This window comes from Pipistrellus kuhlii, unplaced genomic scaffold (assembly GCF_014108245.1).
Source record: "Pipistrellus kuhlii isolate mPipKuh1 unplaced genomic scaffold, mPipKuh1.p scaffold_m20_p_15, whole genome shotgun sequence".
Classification (NCBI taxonomy): domain Eukaryota; kingdom Metazoa; phylum Chordata; class Mammalia; order Chiroptera; family Vespertilionidae; genus Pipistrellus; species Pipistrellus kuhlii.
This window is the reverse complement of record NW_023425460.1, coordinates 31441554-31468106: the sequence shown is the minus strand read 5'-3', so window position 1 is coordinate 31468106 and position 26553 is coordinate 31441554. Positions and strand designations below refer to the sequence as shown.

General features: G+C 39.4%; 1 protein-coding gene and 1 non-coding gene across 5 annotated transcripts; both read left to right on the top strand.

Annotated features, from left to right (window-relative positions):
- Positions 1-515: 515 nt before the first annotated feature.
- On the top strand, positions 516-26553 carry CWF19L1 (CWF19 like cell cycle control factor 1). 4 transcript variants are annotated; one of them, XM_036438852.2, is made up of 15 exons: positions 632-669; positions 3199-3283; positions 4117-4179; positions 4974-5075; positions 6731-6894; positions 7283-7497; positions 9796-9914; positions 13481-13565; positions 14661-14801; positions 15543-15654; positions 16609-16688; positions 21907-22116; positions 22927-23046; positions 23486-23583; positions 26254-26553. In XM_036438852.2, exons 5-15 carry the CDS (start codon positions 6888-6890, stop codon positions 26396-26398), a joined length of 1332 nt encoding a protein of 443 aa, XP_036294745.1. In that variant the 5' UTR covers positions 632-669; positions 3199-3283; positions 4117-4179; positions 4974-5075; positions 6731-6887; the 3' UTR covers positions 26399-26553. The 4 variants fall into 4 exon arrangements, with proteins under 4 accessions (XP_036294744.1, XP_036294743.1, XP_045437942.1 ...); XM_036438850.2 differs by lacking the exon at positions 6731-6894 and having other exon boundaries at positions 517-669; positions 4101-4179; XM_036438851.2 differs by lacking the exons at positions 6731-6894; positions 21907-22116 and having other exon boundaries at positions 516-669; positions 4101-4179.
- LOC118719621 lies at positions 22584-22728 on the top strand. The gene has a single exon (XR_004988193.1). It is a non-coding gene; the product is annotated as a small nucleolar RNA SNORA12 (small nucleolar RNA).

The following is a 26553-nucleotide window of genomic DNA, read 5'->3' as shown; positions in this document are numbered from 1 at the left end:
GAAAACAAATAAAGGTATGAAATAAATGGGGTGGGGGGGGGGGAAGAGAGAGAGACAAATGAAGAACTTTAAGTATGGATGTGCTAGGTGATATTGAGTTAATGTTAATTTTCTTAGGTGTTAATGATGTTATGATTATGTAGGAGGATGGTCCTTGGGAAATGCACGCAGAGGCATTCTTGATGTCTGGAATTATTTTCAGATGATTCAATGAGAATAAAAGTGATTGTGCACCTTGAAGGCGATGGCCATTCTTTTAATTTTTCAAAAGGTCCAAAACCTATGAAAAGTGGGTCTGAAGGGAGTGTCTTGCTCTCCAGCGTGATGTGGTTAGGTTAGCATAGGTTAGGGTCCAACATTGTGCTGGGAACTTTCTAGCAGCTCAGACACTTACTCCAGTTGCCCGGAAATACAAAATCATAATGGGATTTTTAAATGCTATTTCCCCTTTCTCCTTAATTCCCCTTTCTTCTTGAGGCGAATGTACCTACTAGAGGCTTCTGTCCCTCGGCGCTCTCCGTAGACAGGAGAACCCTCATTGGCTGGGACGCGCTGACGTCTTATTGTGCTGCCAGCGCGTTTTCCGGAGGAGTGCGGTGCGGGTCCTGAGCGGCGGTGGTGGCCCCAACCCGGGGTTTCGGGACCGATGGCCCAGAAACCGCTGCGCCTGTGAGTGACCCTGGATCGGGAGCCCCTGTGCGTGTGTGTGTGCGCGTGTGTGTGTGAGTGTCGGGGGGAGGGGCGCACGTGGCTGCCTGCGGCGGTGGGGTGGGCTCTCCGGGCGGGAAGGGAAGACCTAGAGGCGGGGATGGGAGCTCCTGTCACATCTCGGCGGGTTGGGAGCTCCGATCCCATCTTGGTCCGGCGGGGTGCCCTCTTTCCCTGGCGGTTTCGCTTCCAGGCGGGCACCGTTGGCGATAGTCGCCGAGGGAAGCTCCGTGGGGCCTCTTCCTGGTTAGGCCACTCTGGCCTCTGACACCTCATTTACAACCCTGTTCTCCCGCACGCCGTTTACTACGCCAGAGTTTCTAGGTGTGCGGCCGGCTGAGGGGCCCTGGGCGGAAGAGGTGGTTGGATGGGTAGGTCCTCTGCCCTGGCTCACTCTCTGAGGCAGGTGGAGGGGGCGAGAGGCTGGGACCGTAAAGAGAGGACTTCCATTCATCCGCTCGTTCAACCCATATTTACTGAACAATTGCAGTGTGCCAGGCACTGCACCAGGACAGATGGAGTGACTGCCTTAGTAGAACTTATAGTGAAGAGAAACAGACTGACAGTAATAATCAGGGAGTCCAGATCCATGCAAAGTTAATGGTAGTGGTGAATGTCAGGAAGAAAAGATTCACAGTTCCGGTAGGGTGTATAATAGGAGTATTTGGTTTAATATGAGAGATAGGAGAAGTGAGGATTGAGCCTTAACATTTTTGTCTTTATCCTAAGGAAGAAAGTCATTGAAATGTTTAAGAACAACTGAGCATGATCAAAATTTTCATTTTGGAAAGTGATTCCAATTTAAGGTGAAACCGGGACGGTCCCGACTTTTAACAATTTGTCCCGCGGCGTTTTAAAAAAGTCCCGATTTTTGGAAAGAATCTTTTAAATCTTTTGGACTTTTTAAAAAACGCCACGGGACGGGGGACAAATTGTTAAAAATCGGGACGTCTGGTCACCTTATTCTAATTGCTATGTGGAGAACAAATTAGAGCCGAAAGAGAGGACAGCAGCTAGGGTTAGATGGAGTGACGTCAGCAGAAAAGTGCAGGGTTGCAAGGCCCATTGAGGAGATGCAATACCGGGTTTGAGGTGCTTTGGTTGTAAGAAGGAGCCAGCATTGTTGGGGTCCTAGATTTTTTTCTTTCTTCAGTGGGCTAGGAGACGCTGGAAACGGGCTCACACGAGGAGATGATGAATTTTGAGGTGTCCTATGATGTACAAACTGAACCATGGCTCTCCCAGAAATAACTATAATCCCATGTGACTGCTACTGTGATAGAGGAAGTGGGAGCACCAAGAACTGGTACCTGATAGGGACCAGAGGGCTCCCTAAAAGAGGTGTTGCCCAGAGGTAAAAATGCTTAGTAGGTGATTACAGAGCTTGCTTTGGGTTTCTGAAGTTTGGAGAGGGACTTTCTGACCTGGTCAGGAAGACTTTAGAGATGTGCCAGGATTTGAAGCATGAGAAAAATTTAGACTCAGGCTGGGACTCATAGAACTAACCATTCCAGGGAATGGCAGAAGGAGAGAGTGATCAGATTGACCGTAGGGAAGGTTTCTGTTAGGGAAACTTGCAGTCTCCCCTCTTTTTTTATTTCTCACCCGAGGAGATATTTCCATAGAAATTTAGAGAAAGATAGAAACATCTATGTGAGAGATAAACATCAATCGGTTGCCTTCTACACACATCCCGACCCAGGATTGAACCCACAACCTGTGTATGTGCCCTGACTGGGAATCGAACCTTCTACCTTTTGGTGTATTTGATGATGCTCCAACTAACATTGAGTCACACCAGCCGGCAACCCTTTTTATACAGGGTGAGACAAATGTAGGTTTATAGTTGTGAGTATGTGAAACAGTTTATTTTTGTGTTATTATTTATTATTATAGTTTCCATACAGACAGCTGTAAACCTACTTTTGATCCACCCTGTATAAATTTATGATTATAACAGTATCCCTTCCCTGATTGTAAACTGAGGTTTGAACTGTCTTACCCCACTTTGTACTCCTAATACATTCTTAGCATAGGACTTGGTATATTGCATTTAGCATATTATAGGTTCAGTATGTATTTATTGAATGAATGATTGAAACTCTGGACCAAGATAATGACAATGGAAATAAAAAGGCCAGGATGGATGTGTAAGCTGTTTTTGGGGGTGCGGGGGAAATGATGTTTTGAAAGGGGATTGATAAGACTTGATGATTGGAGGGGAGATTTTTGATTCTTAGTGGCCAGGTTGGTGAATGACCGATCCACAATATTTGGGCAGTGAGGAGAAGCTGGTTCAATTTTGGAGGAAAAGATAAGGTAAACTTTAGGTAGGGTGAGTGGAAGGTGTTGGTGAGACTTTTAGGTCAGTAATAGTTCACATGCACTGAGCCTGTCAGGTGGCCTCAGGAAGACTTGGTCACATGTCTGCGTGACCCAGGAAGATCTGGCAGCCCTGTAATTGCCTTGATGTTTATCTCTTGTTTGCAGCTTGGCTTGTGGAGATGTTGAAGGAAAGTTTGATGTTTTATTCAATCGAGTTCGAGCAATTCAGAAGAAAAGTGGAAACTTTGACGTAAGATGTTTCCTTTTTCTGAATTTAATTTTACTGTCAACATACAAAAATAAAGTTTGGACTCCTTTATTCGTTTCTTGATTTAACACATACTCCTTTTTTTGTTGTTGTTGTTGTTAGATTGGGTACCTTTTGTGAGCATAGAAACTTAGTAGCTGCAGAACAGTGGAAGAAGGAGACCTGTTTACCTTTTTATACTTTTAAAATTTCAATCTTGTTATTTTATCAATGTACACAAATGTGAAAACAGACCAGCAGAACATCCCTAAATGATTCTTTTTTCTTTTTTATTGAATATATTAACAGAATTATATAGGCTTCAGGTATACAATTTCACAACACATCATTTGTACATTGTATTGTGTGTTCACCACCCCAAGTGAGGTCTCTATCCATCACTATTTATCCGCCCCGCCCCCTCCTACCCTCCCCTCCCCCCCAGGTATGGGGATTATATGCTCATTTGCTCATTGGGTTAAAAGTTGAGTAAAGACAACAGGCAGCACATGTGTTTTTTATGCCCTATATTTCTCAAGGTATCTAATATTTAAAGTTTTGTTTTTCACAGAAGATTCTTCAAGGTTGATTTCTCCATCTTCCCCATTCCCAACTTGAATTTGACAGTCAGTAAGACAAAATGTAGTTATTTATACAACTGTTACTATAGAATTAGGTATTGAAATTCTGCAAGTTGATTAAGGCAAAAAAAACCTGGTTTGAGATCATTACTTTGGATAATTAGCTGAGTAATGTTACTATCAATTATGTACCATTTGATTTAAAAAAAACTCATATCTGTTTAAAAAACTCATTTTAGCTGCTGTTGTGTATAGGAAATTTCTTTGGCTCCACTCCAGATGCTGAATGGGAGGAGTATAAAACTGGCATCAAAAAAGGTATAGAAATTCCTTTTATTTAGCAAATGATTTCTAACAAAGTTTCAAGACTACACAGTCTTTTTTGGGTTGTTTTCACAAATGTTAGTTATTTAAAAAATTCTTTTTGAGCCCTGCATTGAGCTGATTCATATTTGGAATTAGTTCCAGAAAAATCATTCTTTTTTAAGTCGGCAAGAATTGAATAAATGAAATCGTATGTGTTCTTTCCTTTTCCCAGTATCAGTGTTTTTTTTTAAGCTTTTTAGGGACTATTTTTTCTAATTACACATTGACCATCCTCTTTAAGATTTCACTTCATCATCTTAGTCAGTGTTTTTCAACCTTTTTTGGGCAAAGGCACACTTGTTTCATGAAAAAAATCATGAGGCACACCACCATTAGAAAATGTTAAAAAATTTAACTCTGTGCCTATATTGACTATATATAAAGTAATTCTCTTGAATAGGAATCAAATAAACACAAAGAAAGTATTTTATAATTACTTTATTATGAAATATTAAGTAAACAAAATAGTGAAAAATTATAAAATTCTTGTCTTGTCTGCACCTACGGCACACCAGGCAACATCTAGTGTGCCGCGGAATAGCGGTTGAAAAACGCTGATCTTAGTGATACCATTTAATAATCAGGCCATAAGGTTGGGTGTAGGATATGCTAACTGGTGATCATATTCCACATGTAGGATTGCAGACTCTGTACTTTTGCTATGATTATTTTTCCTATGTGGAAGCATTGCTCAAGTTCCAAAGCAGATCTGGTAACTATGGTGTCATGTATGTTTCTCTCACTAGCTCCTATTCAGACATACGTGCTAGGTGCCAATAACCAGGAAACAGTAAAATATTTCCAAGATGCTGATGGGTGTGAATTAGCTGAGAATATTACTTACCTGGGTAAGTTGATATTTTTTGTGTTTGTAATGAACATAATAAAGTCTTCTAGGAAATTTGTGGCTAGATTCTTCTGCTATTACTGTGGCCCAGATTCTGACTGAATGGGGATCAGAGGGGTTCTTTCCCAAAGTCTGTGTTGAGTAATTACAGGACTATAGTAATTATAGAAATGTTGGGAGAGGTAAGGGTATTTGCTAGTTCAGACCTTTGTGACCTGTTCCACCTCCCTCAAATCTTGTGTTCCCACAACCAAATACATACTCTTGCAGCCAAACAGAGGAATAGCTTACTTGACTGTGTATATATAGTGTTTAAAGTATAAATTATGTTTTTTTAAAAATCTGTGGATGTGGTCTCGCCATATAACACACAGCTTACTTAATAGATTCCTTACTAGCTATAGCTCTAAGTCTCTCTGAGCTTTTTGAAACTGAAGTTTTTAGTGCCGATCTTTGGGTTTTTCACTTCCTTTGTCCTTTTTCTGGTTCCAGGTCCACTCTTTAGTTCCAGCTTAGAGTTGTTTCCTCCCACCCCCTGCATCTCATTAGTGGCTTTCTCAGTGCTGGCCATTTTGTTTTCTCTTCACTTGTTGTCAGTCCACAACCTCTTGGATCACTCAGCTCAATTCCTCCCTAAAATAGCTCCACTGCTCTTCACGTTTTCTCCACTGCTCTTCTCATTTGTCTTCTGCATTTTCTTTGTTGTAAATACCATTCTTCTCCCTCCCCACCATAATCCATCTTGACCTTTATTTGATTCCCTACATCTGACTATGGCCCTCCTGAATCTCATCTTGTTTCAACCATATGAGATTATTTTAGGCAAAAAATTGAGGGACAGATTTTTATTTGTTGTTTTAATCATCATTGTGAGAAATACATTTTGAGATCCTTTTGTTGTAGCTCTTACTGTGGGCCTGACTTATGGCAGTTCTCACTGTAGTTAATAGATTTGGATTAAGACCACTGCTGTAGATATTTATGACAGCCGTTTTACCACATGAAGTTAGTGCCAAGAGTGGAAAGAGCAGCTGAGGTATTTAGGTTATTTCTGTGAAAGAGAATTTTTGAGATCCAGTAGGCAGAGCAAACAATGAACTTAATAGTGAACATGTGATACTGAACTTGAAGGGCTGGCAGAACATCCAACTTATAATGGGAGTGATTTTTCTTGAGTTTATAAATGAAGTCACTGTTGGAGAGTATAGGTTTTGGGCTGCTGGTCCCACAAAGATGAGAAATAAAGCTGAGAAGAGGATCAAATTGTTAAATAAGAATATGAGAAAGGAAGCAGGCAGATGGTAGTATCTTGTGGTTTAGGGCATATATCTTCACCTAGAAGGCAGGCAGAGGTGAAAGTAATTACAGGTGTGTTGGGAGAGGTAAAGATATTATCTTTCATAGAGTAAGTGAAGAGAGTAGAGACAATTGGTGATTATGACCTTGAAGAGAATGGTGGGAGAGGGAAACTAGATTGCAGTCGGTTAAGCAGCTAATTAAGAGGTAAAGCACTTAGGATGGACTACTCTTTTGAAAAATGTGAAACTGCAGAGGAAAAGCTTTATCAGTTAGTATGTGTATTTATTAATTAGTATGTGCCTTTACTAGTATGTATATTAATTAGTATGTTTAATATTTTGTTTCCTGAATGGAAAGAGCCAGTTGAGAAGAAGAGACTTAGTAGATGAAAGTGAAAACTGATGGAGCAAAGTCTTAAAGGCACAACCAAGGAAGAAATTTAGAACAGTCACTAATTTTTCCCAAATAGCTGCTCTTTTGAAACGTTTTCCTTCAATTGGCAGCTGTTGCCTGCATGAAGCGTACATCTATTCTAGATTATACCTTCCTCAGAACTGCAGGTATCTTTTTCTTTTCATCACCTCTCATTATGTCCAGGTGTCTGGCTTTCTTTTAATCTGTGCAGAATCTCCACTAGAAGGCAGAAAGCCTTTTGCTTCCCACCTTTTGTCATTAGCACCTGGGTAAACAGACTGACCGGTGGGCTCCAGCAGCTGGTCTCACTGAACAGGAGTACATTGTGGCCTCTGGCACAGAGACCTAGCCGCCAGCAGGGCCGCTAGGGCTTTGCAGTAGACATTCAAAGCAGGGAGGAAGCAGGGTCATGGCGTGGGGAGAGAGATTTACCCCCATAATGACATTTCATTTTGCAGTTTTGACTAAAACTTGTCCATTTTTCTTTGAACCCAGGGCGGAAAGGTGTCTTCACTGGAACCTCGGGGCTGCAGATCGTGTACCTCAGTGGGACAGAGTCCTTAAATGAGCCAGTCCCAGGCTACAGTTTTAGTCCCAAGGATGTGTCTTCCCTGAGGACAATGCTGTGTTCGACACCCCAGTTTAAGGGTGTTGATATCTTGCTCACATCCCCATGGCCCAAGTATGTGGGGAACTTTGGGAATTCTTCTGTGAGTAGCGCTTGTTCAGTTGGAATTTCTAAAAGCAAATGGCACTGGCTTAATTTGGGCTTTTTCTGCTCTTTATATTAAGTGTTTTAACTCTTAATGTAAACTCTTAATATGACTCTTAATTTTTATGTGAATTTTTCATGATACGTAAAGCTATATTAACTGACCAAAGCAAAAGTCGATCTTATGAAAGTTTGATTCACAGTTGAGATTGTTGAAATCTTAATTATAAATGAATGGTTCTTTAAATTATATTCTCTGCTTTAGGTGCCCTCTTTCAGGCTTCCTCTTATTTTGTTTTGAGGGTTCACTAATTTTCAATGAAAATATTTATAACAAGTGGCAGCTCAGGTTATAGCTTTTTTGCTATCAAAATATTTTTTTAGATGGAATCATTATGGATCAAAGGTAGTGATCTAAAGACCTAAAGATAGGAAAAGATGTGTTAAAAACTTAGTACTTCTCTAAAGTGAAAACTTAAAAAAAATTTTTCAATTTTATTTTATGTGAAAGCTTTAATGTTGGGATGCACTGGATCTCACCATAGCATTTTTTAAAATATATTTTATTTATTTTTCACAGAGAGGAAGGGAAAGGGATAGAGAGCTAGAAACATCAATGAGAAAGATACATCGATCAGCTGCCTCCTGCACACCCCCAACCAGGGATGTGTCCGGAACCAATGTATATGCCCTTGTCCGGAATCGAACCTGGAACCTTTCAATCCGCAAACCGAGCTCTATCCACTGAGCCAAACCGGTTTCGGCTCACCATAGCATTTTTGTAAACAATCTAAAAGAGGGTGTACATCAGGTTGGTGAATAACAGCTACCGGGAAATACTATATTGGTGGAAATCAGCCTAAGGAAGACCTGGAAGGTTGTGAGGACAGAAATCATCAGTTGAGCTTTAGTGAAGGGAAATGATCCAGAAAAGGGTCTTGTAGAGCACTCTGCCACTTTAGCACAATGTGTCTATGACCAAAAAGGCCAACGAGATAGCAGGTATTGTCAGGAAGGATGCTGAAAGGCAAAAGGACAATGCTCTCTTCCCCTTCCACAAATTCAGAGTTATTCTGGAATTCAAGGGGCAGTGCTGATTGCAGCATAGAGAAGATACAGCAAAGCTAGGGAGGATCCAGAGGTCTATTAAGCTGATGATAGGAGGGAGAAAGACACATGTGATGCTCTGTAAGGAAGGAGAAGAGACTCCTTCATTTTTGGGGTGCTAACAAAGATCTTAATTCAAGTTTATAAATAACCATACAAGATACTTACAGGGAAGAAAATGTAGCTCATCAGTCCTTAAGCTACCATAGCTAACCTCAAGGCCAATTCCCTGCCCCTCAGTAGAATCCTGAAGGAGGCAAGCATAAAACAACAGGGGTTCTTGCTTTACTTAGTGGAAAATTAACTTGGTAGTTGATTTCCAGCTAATATCTTCACATTATGGATGAGAAATCACATAACTTGTTATTTGAAGCTAGGGATTTTCTGGGAACGAGCCTAACTTTTGGCGGACTGTAACAATGGCATGATGTGCTCTTCCACAAACTACACATTCTTTAACTGAGGCAAAATAAAGGATTGCATGCTTATATGATGAAGTTCTTTAATATTTCATCCCAAGTATTCTCTACATTCTAGTGGCTCTGAAAGCTAGCTTTATTTCTATATTGTAAATTGACTATCTGCATTGTCATAACTATAGGTGCACAACAAAGCAAATCATAGTAGTCTGTGCACTTCTGACAGAGAACTTACTTTCCAAAAACGATTTTTTGTTTTTAATCCTCACTCAAGGATATTTTTCCATTGATTTTTAGAGAGAGAGTGGAGGGGAGGGATGAGGGGGAGAGGAAAAAAGAAATATTGATTGGTTGCTACCCACACATCCTGACCCAGGCTAGGGATTGAGCCTGCCACCAAGATATGTGCCCTTGACAGGAATTGAACCCTGACTGTTTGGTCCGTGGGCTGATGCTTTACCCACTGAGCCACATCGGCCAGGGCTCCCAAAATATTTTAAGAGGTTTAAAAACCCGGTTTTGGGGTATTAGTCTGGAGAACTGGCTTTTTAACCTCTAGCTTCCATCAGTTGTTTCTGTTTCTGCATTCATAGTAACTCAGTTCCATTTGTATGTTTGAGATTTCATTGACTTCCATTGTATGGAATTTACTATGCAAATTCTACTGCCCACATTTGTATCCACATTCAAATTTCAAAGTGTCTTGTTATTTCTTTGCATTTCTCGGTTACTCTTAGGTCTGCTGAGGTGACTGAATTTCTGTTTACTAGGGAGAAGTGGATACCAAAAACTGTGGCTCTGCTTTGGTCTCCAATCTTGCCACAGGCTTGAAACCAAGGTATCATTTTGCTGCTTTGGAAAAGACCTATTACGAGAGGCTTCCATATCGGTGAGTAGCATTTCGTTCTTTTTGACTTTTTGAAGAATTTACCTTGGATCTTTTGTGTTAACTTCTCATGTTCATTTCAGCCTTATAACATCTTAAGGTTTTTTAGTTACTCGGGCACTGAATGAGTGACTCTCAAAGTATTCAACTTTACTGAGTTTGCTTCCTAATTTTAAACATAAGGGATTGCACTTTATAGAGCCTTTAAAGGTCTGAGGGTCTGAAATAACAATGTGTAATCATCATAGCTTGATGTAACAGTAATTCCCTTTTTTTTTTTTTTTTTTTAGTAATTCCTATTTTGATCAGGTCAAACTGTACTATTTTTATAATCTTAATCTCAGTATAATCACTTTAGAAGTATTTTGATTTGAGAATCAAGAACTTGCTTTAGCTTCAGCCGAAGCCGGTTTGGCTCAGTGGTAGAGCGTTGGTCTGCGGACTGAAAGGTCCCAGGTTCGATTCCGGTCAAGGGCATGTACCTTGGTTGTGGGCACATCCCCAGTAGGGGGTGTGCAGGAGGCAGCTGGTCGATGTTTCTCTCTCATCGACGTTTCTAGCTCTCTATCCCTCTCCCTTCCTCTCTGTAAAAAATCAATAAAATATATTTAAAAAAAAACAAACAGATTTAAAAAAAAAACTTGCTTCAATTTATTTATGCTTTTAGTTTAATTTTTAAAGGTGCAATTTTTAAAGGATATATTGCAGAGAAAATAAGCCCATTGATTTATAAGTGGTAGAGCTAAGTAAAATTAACTCTGAATCATCTTCAGTGTATAAGGCATGGGTAATCCCTAAAATAATTTTTCATAAAAGTAATATATGTGTATGTTGTTGAAAGTTCAAAAAATAGAGCTAAGTGAAAAGGAGAAAATAACCTGCCTTTTCCCCAGAGTAGCATAGCATAAGACATAACCATGGGTAATACAGGTTTTTGTATCTCCATATTTGCATTCCTCTGTGAATAAACTAAAAATTATTAAGTTGTATACTTTAAATAATATAGTATTTGAATTAAATCTTAATAAAATTTAATTTTTTTAGCCAGAGTTGTAACAAAATTTTATATAATTATCATAATACAAATACTAATATAGCTAAATCTCCACTAACATTTGCACCTAGAATATGTCAGTCCATGGCTTTGCATCCCTGTATTCCTTTGAAGAGCTATTATGATTAAAAACACCATTCAGGGGTAGCATTCTGCATCAGTCATTTTTTTTTATTAATGTATTTTTATTGATTTCAGGGAGAGAGATAGAAACAGCAATGATGAAGGAGAATCACTGATTGGCTGCCTCTTGCACGACCCCTATTGGGGATTGAACCCGCATCTCAAGTATGTGCCCTGACCAGGAATTGAACCTGTGACCTCCTGGTTTCTAGGTTGACACTCAACCACTGGGCCATGCTGCATCAATCATTTTTATTTTAAAGTAATGAGGGAAACATTTTCCCAACTTTTTTTTATTGTACTTGTAGTTTGCCTGTGGTATTAGTTTTCTATTGCTACTATAACAAATTACCACAAACTTTATACTTAAAACAATACAATTATTATCATACAGTTCTATAGGTCAGAAGTTTGACACAGGTCTCTTTGGGCTAAAATCAAGTGTTGACTAAGTTGTATTCGTTTCTAGAGGCCCTAGTGGGAGTCTGTTTCCTTGCCTTTTTCAGCTTCTGGATTCCACCTACCTACACTCCTTGCCCGATGGCCCCTTTGCTCCATCTTATAAAGCCAGCAACTCTGGTTGAATCCTTCTTACTACTCTTACCTGGTTCAGTAGCCACTTCCCTCTGACTCTCTTCTGCTTCCCTTTTCTGCTGCTAAGGACCTTTGTGATTATGTTGGGTCAACCCAGCTTATTCAGGATCATCTTCCTATGTTAAGGCCAGTTAATTAGCAAGTTATTAAATCTATCTGTCATCTTAATTTCCCTTTGCTATGTAAACTAATATTCACAGGTTATGGGATTAGGACATTGACATCTTTGGGGGCCATTATTTTGCATACTATACCTGGATAGCTTAACAGTGGAGAATATTAGCAGTTCTTGAGCTCACTGCACTACGTCCACTAAAAAATACATATCTTAGGATATTTCTTAATGTCTTCATGTGTTTTTAAAGCTTCAATTTAATTATGAGTAAACTTGTTCTAATCATTTAAAATAGTTGGAGAAAGTTGTATATGAAATAGCATGACTTTCACCTTAAACTGACATCATTCCCATTTATCAATTATGAATGTACTTATTAAAAAGAAACAAGTTGTAGCAGTCAGACTATATTTTGGTTTATTTCTTTCAATAATGTGAATATGAAACATGTATTTATGGATTTATTTGAGTCCCGGTGTGCAAAATTTGTGCAGGGGTAGGATCCATAGGCCTGGCAGGCGATCAGAGCTGACCTGCAGAGTGATTGGGGGGCCCTGCTCATACCCACCCTGGCTGGCCTGGCACTGCCTGCTCACTGGCCCTACACCCCCGCCACCAATGACAGTCGGGGCCTGTGGGCTGGGGGCAGCTTCTGCATTGAACATCTGCACCCTGGTGGTCAGTGTACATTATAGCAACCAATGTTCTGCTGTTTGGTCAATTTGCATATTAGGATTTTATATAGATAGTGTACTAGATTTTAAAAAAATATATATTTTTATTGATTTCAGAGAGGAAGGGAACCAGAGAGAGAGAGATAAAAACATCAATGATGAGATAGAATCATTGATTGGCTGCCTCCTGCGCCGCCCCCTACTGGGGACCAAGCCTGCAACCTGGGCATGTGCCCTTGATTGGAATTGAACCCAGGACCTTTCAGTTCGTAGGCTGATGCTCTATCTATTCACTGAACCAAACCAGCTAGGACTGCAATACTATATTTTTTAAATAAAATTACATTTTTTGACAGATTCAGGAAATTTCTGAGGCATGAGGAAAGTAAATAACTCTTAAGTATTGGCATCTATATTAATGATCAACTAACTCACTAAAAATAAAAAATATGTATACTGCCATAACTTAAAAAAAATTAAAAATAATAAATTGCTTAATATAGAATGCTTATAAATATAGAAAAGCTAAAAAAATATTTTGGTATATGTGATTCTCATATTTTTTCTATTATAAATAGACATTTATGTGTTTTTATATTTTTTCTAGGAAAATAAAATGATCCTATATATTACTATTTGAAACATGTTTTTTCCCCCCACTTAAAACTCATTTCCTTTTGATTTTCATTGTTATAGCTTTTTATTACACCAGAGAGAATAGTACAATGAACCCTCCTATACTTATCACATAGTTTTATCAATTATCAACTTTTTTCTAATTTGACAACTCTTTTAAAACCAAAAGTTGGAGTTTTATGCTTTTTAGATTTGTGATGTTATTCTTACCCAACAATATCCCTGGGAGGTAGGAGTGATTTTCCTATTAGATAGACAGGTAACATCTGAGATTATGTTATCGTTGGTGATGGACTTAGGACTTTTCATGACCCTGTGGAGTCTACATATTTTAAGTTTTTTGGTAACCTTTCGTCTCTCTAATATATTATAGAAACCACATCGTTCTGCAGGAAAATGCACAGCATGCCACCAGGTTCATAGCACTGGCAAATGTTGGAAATCCAGAAAAGAAAAAGGTAAAGATTTTAGTATTTGTTGGTAATAATCATTGTCTGTCTGATAAATGTTTCTCTTTCCTTGTTTAGCATTCATGTCTTCTCTCCTCCCTAATCGCAGTGTCCCAGCACCTCAGTAACTATAACATGCCATACGCAGTGTACATGCAAAAGATTAGCGAATATATATTTTGTCTTTCCCATAATATTTTAAACTTTTAAGCCCAGTGCATTCTTACCAAGTTTAGATAGCTAACATTTTTTGCTGCCTTATAAAGACCGAGTATCATTCATAGTATTTTCTGTTTATTGCTTTACTCTCAGGGATGTGTTAGCCTCAGCCCTAAGCAACTCATACTTCAGTCAGAGAATGTGCACATTTTTAAATTTGGGAGGCATTATTAAATTCATCTCAAAATTTTCTTCCCATTTACACCCCAGCAGCAGTGTATGAGTTTGTTTCCTATCCACATTCTTACTGGGTAGTGCCAAATTTTTACTAGTTTTTGCTATTCTGATAGATGAAGATGGTGTATCATTGTTAATTAGTTAGATTTCCGTGATCAGTAGTGAGGTTAAGCATCTATTCCTATCTCATCTAAGGTTCTCAATAACTGCGTAATTAGTCTGAAATTCTATGTATCCATATGAATATTTACCTCTTTGCTACTAAGAAAATGTATCAGCATATACAGCAGAAATTATGTAATGCCAGAGTAAACACTAATTTGTCCAATTTAGTTTTCATTAGAAAAAAGAAGGGCAGTGCTATGGTTCTGTTGATGAAGTACACAAAGATACAGGACTTAGAGACAGAAGCAGTATGGCTTCAAAGTTTATGGAGCAAATTCTTCTGGGCTTTGTAATGATGGTTGTTTTGCGTAAAGGCGGGTACTTTGACTTGTTACTCATTACTTGTCATCCCTCCGGTTAGCCCTGCAGAGATCACTGAATTGGCATTTGATTTACTAAGTATTCTCCTAGCCACAGGTGGATCAATTGCTGCTTTTCAAATCTTAGTTTCAGAAGCCTCTGTGATATCTTCACAATGAAATATTGTCTACATTTGAATGAACAGTATTTCCCTTAATGTAATTATGTTGTTTTTCTCCAAAGTATCTTTATGCATTCAGCATCGTTCCCATGAAACTAATGGATGCAGCAGAACTGGTAAAGCAGCCTCCAGATGTCACTGAAAACCCTTACAGGAAATGTGGGAAGGAAGCACCAATAGGAAAGCAAATTCCTGCCCCTGAGGTGTGTTCTGATGGAGAGGTAGCGTTTTCTGGGCAGGATTTCCCCTTGCTTGTGCTATAGTTTAATTTATAAGACAAGATTATTCCTTAGAATTGAAATTTTCATTTTCTGTTGGGAAATCAATGGTGATATTTAGAAAACAAAGTAAGCTCCGTGTTGTTGTTGTTTTAATTGTAGTTTGAGCTTAACTTTTCAACTTTTTAAAAAAATCTAGTTGATTATTCTTAACTTTTTAGGCAGGAATCCAACAACTGCTTGGTAGCAATGTAATTTGTGATTTTATGAGTGCTAGTAGGTAAATAAGATTCAATCTGAAGAAATTTCTAAGTAGCAAACTCTACTAAAATTAATTTCTCACTACAGCAAGGAATGTCAAATGAGAGGAAAATTAGTATGCTTTCTCATTTTTTCTTTATGAACAACCTTATCTTTTTAATTAAATCTCAATTAGAGTTCTTTTGACCTGGGGAGTGTAGGACTGCATTGAGAAAGGGAAAGGAATTTGGATGAGTTCATATTTTAGGCAAGAATTGCTCTGTAACTTGGATTTTTAACATGCCTCTTCAAAGCGATGGATTTGGTGGCAGCTGGGATAAATGCTTCTCTAGAATAGGCATGTTCTATGAAAGGGCTGGGAGAAGAGATAGACATTACATGGCAGGAATATTCCTTTGTGTGTGCATGGTTGGCACTTGTCTAGAGGTTAAATAATATATACTTTTCCACCTTTGGCCATTCCAGGAAGAGTCGGCCTGTCAGTTTTTCTTTGATTTAAATGAAAAGCGGGGAAGGAAGCGTTCATCTACAGGCAGAGATAGCAAATCTCCTCACCCAAAGCAGCCTCGCAAACCTCGTAAGTACCTCAGTTCCAGAGGTCTCCTCTGAGCGATCATTGTTATTGTGGTCTTGTTTGGGAAGCAGCATTGCTAAGAGCCTCTTCTGGCAAAAGAAATTGTATAATGAGTCATTAGGACCAATAATAAAAAATGAAATAATGCAAAAATGGCCTGACTTTGAGGCTATCTGAGTCTCTTATGAGAACTATGGAAACTGCTCCTTTCCTTCATGTCTGTAAAACATGAGCTAAACAGCCTATAAAAAAACTAATGTTGGTTCATAAAATAATAGGATAATCAAAATGATAAAAGAGACTTTAAGGCTATTTCATTGAGATACTTTTTTTATTGCTTTAAAAATTTTTTAAAGTATGTTTTTATTGACTTTAAAGGGAGGAAGGGAGAGGGATAGAAAGGTAGAAATATTGAGAGAAACATCGATTGGCCCCTTCCTGCATGCTTCCAGCAGGCATGTGCTCTGACTGGGAATTGAACCTGTAAACTCTTGGTTCATGGGTCAGTGCTCAACCACTGAGCCATATTGGCCAGGTGAGATCCTTTTTATCCACCCCCTCATTTCAAAGATGAAGAAGTTGACCTTGGGAAAGCTTAATGCCCAGGGTCATGTGGCTAGCTAGTGGCAAAATTGGGGCTAAAATTGGGGATCCTGACACCCAGTTCATTGTTCTTTTATTGCAATCTGTTGCCAGTCACATGCTTCTTTAGTCAGTATGTGGTTATCAGTTATGGATTACCTACCTGTGGAAAGGTTACAAATTCAGAATTTTTTCTAATAGAGGTTTAGTTTCATCGATAATGGTGATGGAGTAGTGGTCATAGTGGGGGTACAGCAGGCCCAGCCCATTGTGGCAATGCTGAATACCAGTCTTTGCAGAATATAAAGATCAGACAAGGGTGGTTATATGCTGGAGTCTTTGGACCACTAACATTCAGCTTTCTTCCACATAAAGCTCAGCCTTCAGGACCCTGCTGGTTTTGTCTCGCCAGTCCTGAAGTGGAGAAGCATTTGGTAGTCAACATTGGCACACATGTAAGTTACTTTCTTGGATCTTTTACAGAGATGGCGACATCTGTTTGTTGTGAGTCCATAAACATACTGTAAAATTTACCCACTTTAAGTGTACAATTCAACATTTTTTAGTAAGCTTACCAAGTTGTGCGACCATCACGTAATACAGTTTTAGAACATGTCCGTCACTCCAGTAAGATCCCACATGTCCATTTACAGTACAGTTAATTCCCATTTCCACCCTCATCCCAGGCAAGCACTAGTCTAGTTTCTGTTTCCATGGGTGAACCTTTTCTGGATAGTTCATACAAATGGAATCATAGAATATGTGATCTTTGTATCTGGCTTCTTAGCATAATATCCTTGAGGCTCATCTATGTTGTAGCATTGATCAGTATTCCTTTTCAAACAGTATCCCATTGTATACTACATTCGGTCTATATATTTGTTAATAGATTGATATTTGGGTTGCTTGCACTTTATGGCCATTAGGAATAATGCTGCTGGGAACATGTGCAGGCATGTGTGGACATTTGTATTCATTTCTTTTGGAGAGACTCCCAGGAATGGAATTTATATTTAATTTTTTAAGAAACTGCCAAACTATTTTCCAAAATGACTATACCATCTTAGATTCTCACCAGCAAAATGTTTTCTCACATCCTTGCCAACATTTGCTATTGTCTTTTTTTATTATAGCAGTTCTCTTGTGGTTTTGTAGTGCCATTTGCACAAGGTTGCTCCCCACCTTCCTCCCTCTCTGATAAATAGGTATGGATCTCCTATATACTGTTCAAACTATTTTTATTCCATACTACTAAAAAGTGACAAATTCTCAGTGTTGTCTAGTAGTAGAGGCTATAGCTTCCTAATGACAGGAATCTCCATATCCACATTCCTGACGTGGGTATCTGGGAACCCTGGTAATACTTATAAGGTTGCTTGGTGAGTACTGAATCAGACTATGATCTTAAAGATAATGTTACTTAGGCTGTGGAAAACGCTAATGAAGTATGTGTGTCTCATCCTATTTCACATTTCCCCAGTTACTTTTCCTTGGGGAGGGCTCAATTAGGTATTAAATAATACTAGTCTTTGACCCTCATTTCACTGGGAACCACATAGATCATTATCCCTTTCATCAGCTTTGAATGAAAAAAGCTTATTTTCAGGGTTATAGTTACATCCTTGTATGTCTAGAATTGGCTGTTTCCTGAGGCTCCTGAAAGAAATATTTACAAACCATTTTTTAACGTGTGGTGCTTCTGCAGAAGGATATTTTCATCTGTTTTTCATTAATTTATTCTAATTTTGGTTTCTGAATGTGATATTTTCCTCAACTTAATCCTGACAATCTGAGGGCCTTTTATTGTGGCCTCCTATAGACTGACAGACTAGAATCTCAATTTAAGTTATATCCCTTTCCTGCCTTTGTTGTTTCAGACTCAATAGTCTCAGTCTTTTACATTTAATGTTTATGTACGGGTATGTATTATTAGCATGCTCCTCTCTCTAGGGGGAGCATCGATGGGGTCAAAGCCTGTGACACCATTGGACCACAGAGCTTCTGGATGAACCCATCAGTGAGAAGAGCAAACTTGAAAAGCTCTCGCTTTTTACAAGTATGCCCTTCCTTTTGGATTAGTTTATGACATTCTTCTCTCCCTCACACATTGAATGATAAGGCAGGTTTGACACTGCCTCTCTATTTTGGAGGCTTCAACAGGCTCAAAATGCATGCAGGGAAAAAGAGGTTTGTAATGTTAACTTAGGGGATAATCGAGGAAACCGGTTTGTTTCTCATCTGGGTTTGAAGGTAGAAGGGGCAAAAAAACATCCTGCGCCTTGACTGTGGCCCTGCACCCCAAGGCGGAGGCCACATGAGGATTCTATCGGGTCTAGTAATAATTAATGTCGTTCTCAACATTCGTTTAAAATCTTGCTTGGCGTTGACTTGTATTGACATAACCTTCAAACACGTGGTATCTACAGAACGTGTGAAGTGCAATTAACAAGTTTTGCTTGAAAAAGTTTGTGTTTGGTTTGGTTTTTGTTGCAAAACTAGGGCTAAGAAGATGGCTGATGAAGAGCATATTCGGCACTGCATGCTTTACGAGTTCCAATTAGGAAGAAAAGCAAGTGAGGCTGCAAAAAACATCTGTAGTGCTCTTGGTCAAGATGCAGTTAGCGCCAGAAAATGCCAGCGTTGGTTTGAGAAATTTCGCGAGGGAAATTTTTCGTTAGATGACAAGAGTGGTCGAGGCCGTGTGTCCAGTTTTGATCAAGAAGCTCTTCAAGCTCTTTTGGTGCAAAATCCTCAAATTACCCAACAAGAGCTTGCGACAACTTTAAATTGTTCACAAAAAACAATTTCCAAACAATTGCGTGCACTTGGCAAAGTCCAAAATTTTGGAAAATGAGTTCCTCAGGAGTTGACCGACAACAACCGTAATCAAAGAGTCACAATTTGCAGTTCGCTCCTCTCTCGTCAGAATCGTTTGCCGTTTTTAGAGCAAATTATTACCGGAGATGAAGAATGGGTGCTGTATGTTAATTTGAAAAGGCGGCCTCAATGGTTGGACAAAAATGAGGCTCCGCAGCCCACGCCAAAACCTGACTTGCTTGCGAAAAAAGTGATGTTGTGTGTTTGGTGGAATTTTAAAGGAATTCTTCATTATGAACTTTTACCATCTACCCAAACCATTACAAGTGCAGTGTATAGTGCCCAATTGGAAAGGTTAGCCCAAGCTTTAAGAGAAAAAGAACCCGCGCTGATTAATCAGAAGGGAGTAATTCTTCACCGCGATAACGCACGACCGCATACTGCAAGAATCACTGCTGAAAAACTGCGCCAGTTGGAATGGGAAGTTCTCCCTCAACCTGCATATTCTCCTGATATTGCCCCTTCCGATTACCATTTGTTTCGTTCTTTGCAAAACTTTCTTCTTGGAAAAAAATTTAATAATGAAGAATGCCTCAAAAATGCATTGACCGAATTTTTTGCATCAAAATCACAAGAATTTTACAACAGAGAGATTAAAATGCTTCCTGAGCGTTGGGCACAAGTAGTAGAAAACAACGGCAACTATATTGTTGATTAAATTTTGTTGTATTGTTTAAATTCGATTTTAAAAAGTATTAGAAAACGACATTAATTATTGCTAGACCTAATAGCACCTACCTAATAATCAAGTCTACGCTTACCAGTACTGTCCTTTGGTGGGAACCTCTTGGGAACCTCTGGTGACCTTTGGTGTTTGGCAAAGGGTTTGCAATAATCTCCTTTCATTACTTTTCCCCTCTGGCTTTCTATCTTTGCCATGCCTTCCTCTAGAAACATACATACACCTATGCTAATGGCCCATGGCCACAACTGGTAAAAGGAGGGGAAGCTGCTAAAAGTCCAAAATAGCCGAAACCGGTTTGGCTCAGTGGATAGAGCATCGGTTTGTGGACTGAAAGGTCCCAGGTTCGATTCCGGTCAAGGGCATATACAGTGGTTGCAGGCACATCCCAGTGGGGGGTGTGCAGGAGGCAGCTGGTTGATGATTCTCTCTCATCGATATTTCTCACTCTCTATCCTTCTCCTTTCCTCTCTGTAAAATATCAATTAAAATAAATAAATAAATAAAGTTGTTGACTTGAAAAAATTTAAAAAATAGAGACCGGTTTGGCTTAATGGATAGAGCGTCGGCTTGGGGACTGAAGGGTCCCGGGTTCGATTCCGGTCAAGGGCATGTACCTTGGTTGTGGGCATATCCCCAGTAGGGGGTGTGCAAGAGGCAGCTGATCGATGACTCTCTCTCATCTCTATATCTCTCCCTCTCTGTACAAAATCAATAAAATATATATATATTTTTTAAATTTAAAAATAAATAAATAAATAAAAATAAAAGTCCAAAATAACTCCTTTGAAGCCAATACATTTTCATATGGGGGAAGCATTCATTTAGGTCCTATTTATACATTTGAGATACATTCAGATACATAATTCAGTATAGAACAGATTAAAAGGTGAGAGTTTGAAAAGAAGGAAGGAGATTAGGCAAATGTGAAACTATTCACACGAACTGGAAGGTACTGTATTGGGGATTGGTAGTTAGTGTAAACTAGAAAGCTTCAGTAGCCTCAATGCACATCATAATATAAAAACTGCTATTTATGACAGTGACCCTTTGATATAAAGAAAAGTCTAGAAGATGCAAGCTTTTGGAGTAAGCTTTAAAAAAAGTGGTTATTGTAAAAATTAAGAAAATGCATTAGTGCTTATGAAATTTTGATGAATTTTAGTCATCTCGAAAGTTAACTGTAGATGTACTCAATTCTCTATGCCAAGTAGATCAAGGATGATCATACGTTAGTTTGTTTCCACTACCTATTTTGTCATTTTATTGGACTTTCTCAATAAATGACTCCTACTTTCAGCCTTAACTTTGAACCTGCCACACTAAAAGTATACTTTGGATATAGTACCGCCATTTGCATTTGTATGCATTGGCTTTTCTCTATTCACTGTGTTGTTTTCCTTTCAAAGAATGAGTGTAGAGAGGTCTGATGTTTTGGTTTTGACAGATTTTTAGTTGCTTTTTAGCTGCCAGTATCCATTGTTGGAACAATAGTTTTCTACCTTTTTGGATACAGTTGGCTTTGAAGTTTCTCATTCTTCCTTCAATCCGTTAGGTCATGTTTGCTTTCATTTTGTAGAGGTTAGTCAGCATCTTAAGGCGTAGGACATTGGATGCTAATCATGTCATCTGAGCTCTTTTTGTGAGCCTGTGCATGTATTTGCGGTAGGATGGGATGGATGTTACTGTGGGGAGAGTGGTCATTTGAAAGCAGAGTGGGTGGGCTCTTTCTGTGGCTAAAGGTAATAGTAACTGAAAAGTTGTTTTGTTTTGTTTAAGTTTGGAGCCTAGAAAGGAAAACCAACTGTTTGTTCTGGTCCTTTTTTGGCTCTGGTGTGTCTGAAGGCAAAAGTCTGTTTGTGTGTTCTCATTTGCTCCCAATTCATTTGATATTTGCATAGAAATTTGTTGCATCCAATCTCATTCTTCAGCAGGTACTTGGGGACATGATTGTTGTAATCTCTAAATTGGATTTTTAAAAGTTGAAGAATTTCTATTAATAGCCTCTTGAGCTGTTTTTCCACACACCCCAGCCTCACTCTTTGTATCAGCTTTCTCCCTGAAGAACCATACATGCAGTATTGATTTCTCACTTCTGTGTGCTTCATCTTCAGTGCTACCTTGCTCTGGCCAAAGGAGGCTTATCTGATGATCATGTCCTTATCCTGCCCATTGGACACTACCAGTCAGTGGTGGAGCTTTCCGCAGAGGTGGTGGAAGAGGTGGAGAAGTATAAGGCTACATTGAGAAAGTTTTTTAAGAGTCGAGGGAAACGATGTATTCTATTTGAGAGAAATTATAAGAGCCATCACCTCCAGCTACAGGTAAGTGGTCTCTGCCCAAGAACTTGGAAGGACCATGTGGGGACCTAGATATTGATAAAAATTTAAATAGTGCTAATTTTAATAATTATTTTTATTAATGTTTAAGTATTAGATTCTAATGTAAAACTAAATATATTTAAATTTTTAACGTGAATTTTCATATTAATATTCAGGTAATGTTCATTTAAAAGGTTAAAGAGTCTCTGGTGATAACTCCAGAGAATTCACAAGGAAGTGCATGGTCAGTATAAGTGAATTGCACAGACAGTAAGTACCTTGTTCAGAAAAGGAATGGGTATTTGAGGAAGGTTCCAAGAAAAATTTGGGCCTTGATAGGTAGTTTGGAAGAGGTTAGGTATTTTATGTGAAGCCCAACATGAGTGACTGCTCAGAGGTAGGAAACAGTCTCAGAGCCTGTGGGGCTAGCAGCTCAGTAATTTGGAGAGTGTTATGGATAATTTGTTTGTAGTTGTGGTGGTTTTCTTTCTGGCACATTTGTTAAGTTTTCAAATGGGCCTGACTCTGCCACATATATTATATAGGAGCTGGGAAAGGCTTGATGATAAGATCTCTCTCTAACCTTTCCTGCATCAGAGATTGGCTCCCACATGTGCAAGCTATCTCATAAGTTTAAGTCCTTACAGACAGGCTGACATGGACCTGTCTGGCCTGAGGAGAATCTCTTCTGAGGGGTGTTTCTCCACCCCTGTGATGGATTTGCTATCTCTCAAGAACTGCAGGAGGCATGACCTCTCTGGGACCTATATGAAAACTTTTTCCTATCCGCCCCCACCCCCACCCCCACCCCAGGTTGTTCCTGTGCCACTCAGCCGCTGTGCTACTGATGACATTAAAGACGCCTTCATTACCCAGGCACAAGAGCAGCAGATAGAGCTGTTGGAAATCCCAGAGCACTCTGACATCAAGCAGGTAAAACAGAAGGACAAGGTGATGTTCAGGGAGAAGTAAAAACCTGGTTTCTGACACATGGAGCCTGAGGTACCATCAAGGCATTCCAAAAGCGTTAAAGACAGATGACAGTTTGGAACAAGAGCTTGGAGTTTTTATTAGACTGGAGACAAATATGGCATTACAGCAATGCCTCAGTACTTTCAGGGAAAAACAAGAAATGAGAAACTTCCTAAGGCAGGAACTTAGAAAGACGAGTGCCACTGGGAGGGTCTTGCAATATCTGCCAGTTTGGCTTTTTAAACTCAAGTTCCACTGAATGGCTTGGGATCTATAGCTGCTTACATCCTTTGTGCTTCTAGACTGAATTCTTTGCCAAATTAAAACTTCGAAGAGATGAGCCAGGTTTTTGATTTTTAAAGCACTATTATATGTCCTCATGCAACTCTGTTTACTTTAGATTGCACAGCCAGGAGCAGCATATTTTTATGTTGAACTTGACACAGGAGAGAAGCTTTTCCACAGAATTAAAAAGAATTTTCCTTTGCAGTTTGGAAGGTTTGTATAGTTTTCTTATTTTAAATGTATTTTCACTTGACCTACTCTGAACAAAGTAGTGGGCTGCATGGACAGTTAAATAAAAAGCCAAATAAGAAAGAATTCTTGCCCCAAGGAAGTAATAGTCTTAGAGCAAGTCAGATATTTACATATATGACAGTAATGTGAAAAGTGCCTTAAGTTTAGGAACAATATTTCAGAAATTTAGAGACAGTGAGCTCATGTTTAATATGTGAAAGGCTTCAGGAAAGGATTGAGGCTGAGACTGAGAGATTTAGAGGGTAAACTTTGGACTGTCAAAATTCTAGCCCGAGTGAATAAATGCCTCCATTAATTGAATACATGCTCTGGGTCAGGTATTGTGCCAAGAACTTTACATGCATTGTCTCATTTAATCTTCCCAATTCTGTAAGGTAGGTAGTGGCATCTCAGTTTACCACTATGGAAAATGAGACTTTAGAGCAGTACCCAACAGACTTTTTACATGATGGAAATACTCTGTAAATCTGCACTGCCCTGTGTAGTAATCACTAGCCACAAGTGGCCACTGAGCACTTGAAATGCGGCTAATGTGACTGAGGAACTGCATTTTTAATTTAAATTAATTGGGATTAAAATTTAAATGTCTGTATTTGAGTACTGGCTCCTATAATGGACAACATGGCTCTAGAGTGGTTAGTAACTTGTCCATGGTCACTGGAAGGTTCATATCCAGGCCTGATGAACCACAAAATATGAGGTTTTAACCTCATTATTCTGTACTGTCCTGAAGGTTGGGATGGGACTTCTTGTGGTGGCCATCTTGTGTCCACATGGGGCAGCAATCTTGTGTGATAGAGTGATGGTCAGTCTGCATATCACTCTTTTATTAGATAGGATAGAGGCTTGGTGCACAGGTGGGGGCCAGCTGGTTTGCCCTGAAGGGTGTCCCGGATCAGGGTGGGGATTCCCATGGGACGTGGGGAGGCTTGGGTGAGGGGCCAATGGTGGTTTGCAGGCCGGCCACGCCCCCTGGCGACTCAAGCGGAGGCCCTAATATCTGGGGTTTATTTATCTTATACAATTGAAACTTTATAGCTTGGAGTGGAGCCAGGCCTTCTGCCTGCTCTGTGGCAGCAGCCATTTCTGTTGGGGTTTATGTATCTTCTATAATTGAAACTTTGTAGCCTTAAGTGGAGGCTGGACAGGCCAGGAGGTGCAGAAAGCTTGGTTTCCTCCATTGCCAGGGGCAACCCAGCCTGCTCTTTCCAGCTCTGTGGCTGCCGCCATTTCTGTTTGGATTTGTTTACCTTCTCTAATTGAAACTTTGTAGCCTTGAGTGGAGGCCTAGGCCGGCAAGGGCAGGTGGAAAGCTTGGCTTCCTCCATTGCCTGGGAAAACCCAAGCCTCTCTCCTGTTCTCTGTGGCTGTAGCCATCTTGGTTGGGTTTATTTGCATATCTACTCTTGATTGGCTGGTGGGCATGGCATATTGTAGTGGAGTGATGGCTAATTTGCATATTACTCTTTTATTAGATAGGATATAAAGGGCTAAGTTAACTTGCACATGCGTGATACATATAAAGCTCTTGCTGGTGTCAATCGCACGGTGTGTTTCCATCTGTCATTGTTGATCATGAATTTGGTTGACGCTTCTATTATAGAGAAAGGGTGAATTTCTTCTAATTAATTTCCTTTCAGTGTGCATGAATTCATGCACCGGGCCACTAGTTGTAGAATAAAGCTGGTTCTATATTCATTTTACAGATGAAGAAGTTGGTTCAAGGTTTGCATACGCAGGTAGAAATTATGCTCACGTCCTTTGAACATAATTAGGAGATTCATGTGATTTGTTTTCAGCTCTTCTATTTATTGTATTATAGCTTCAAAGTGAAAAATAAACCATGTATATGCACAAGTAGTATTTATAATATAGCAAAATAAATAAAAACAAATATAAAGCAGTGACAATTAAAAGCTATATTGTATATGTGACTGAAAGTAGTTGTTTTTTAATTCTAAGAACCAAGACAAATTGTTGTGAGTTTTTTTTATTTGTTTTGTTGAGCCTGTGCTATTGTGTCTATGTAGGCTTGTGTTCTCTAAAAGGAGGCATAAAGTCAGAGTGGGTTATAGTACTAGGTGGTTGACTCTGCACCATGCTCTTAGCAAACTCACGGTCTAATTCAGATGACAAAACTAGAGTTTAAGGTAGGGTGTAATAATCACAGCTAGTTTGGTGCTTTGATTGTGTTATGTCTATCCCTCACAAAATCCTTATTTTGCATTTCATAGGTAAGAAAATCAAGACTCAGGGATGAAATAATTTGTTCAAGTCATAGACTAGCAAGTGGCAGAACTAGGAATGGAGTTGTCTCTGATATTCTGGCACCAGGGTCTGCCCTCATCCTCCTGTGCCATGTTGCTTCTCTAAGTACCAAGTTGTTCAGAGAAGTGAATGGGATTTGAGGGGTTAAGAATGAGGTAGGACCTGAGCTGGTCACTTAAAATGGGTATGATTTTGAGAGAATGGCAGAGATGGCACTCAAGACAAGAGAAAATGGTATGAGTAAAGTCAGAGGAGTTTGCATGCCTTCTTTGGGCGATGCTGAGGAAAGCTCTCCGCAGACAGGAGGGGGCCAGGGGTGGTTTAAATTGTTTCTATTATGACTTCTTTGTGCTCTTTTTGCAGGGAGGTCCTGGCAAGTGAAGCCATCCTTAATATTCCTGACAAGTCTGACTGGAGGCAGTGTCAGATCAGCAAGGAAGAGGAGGAGACCCTGGCTCGCCGTTTCCGCAAAGACTTTGAGCCTTTTGACTTCACTGTGGATGACTAAGCAAAGGGACAGGCACTTGATGAACTTCACAGGAAGTAGTAGCAGCCTGTGTTTTAAAGAAACTAATCTCCCATGGGGACTGTTTCCATGCCTCTTTTTGGTGCATTCCCATGGAACCTGTCTGCAACAAGAGGCCTAAGATGGAATATTTTTCA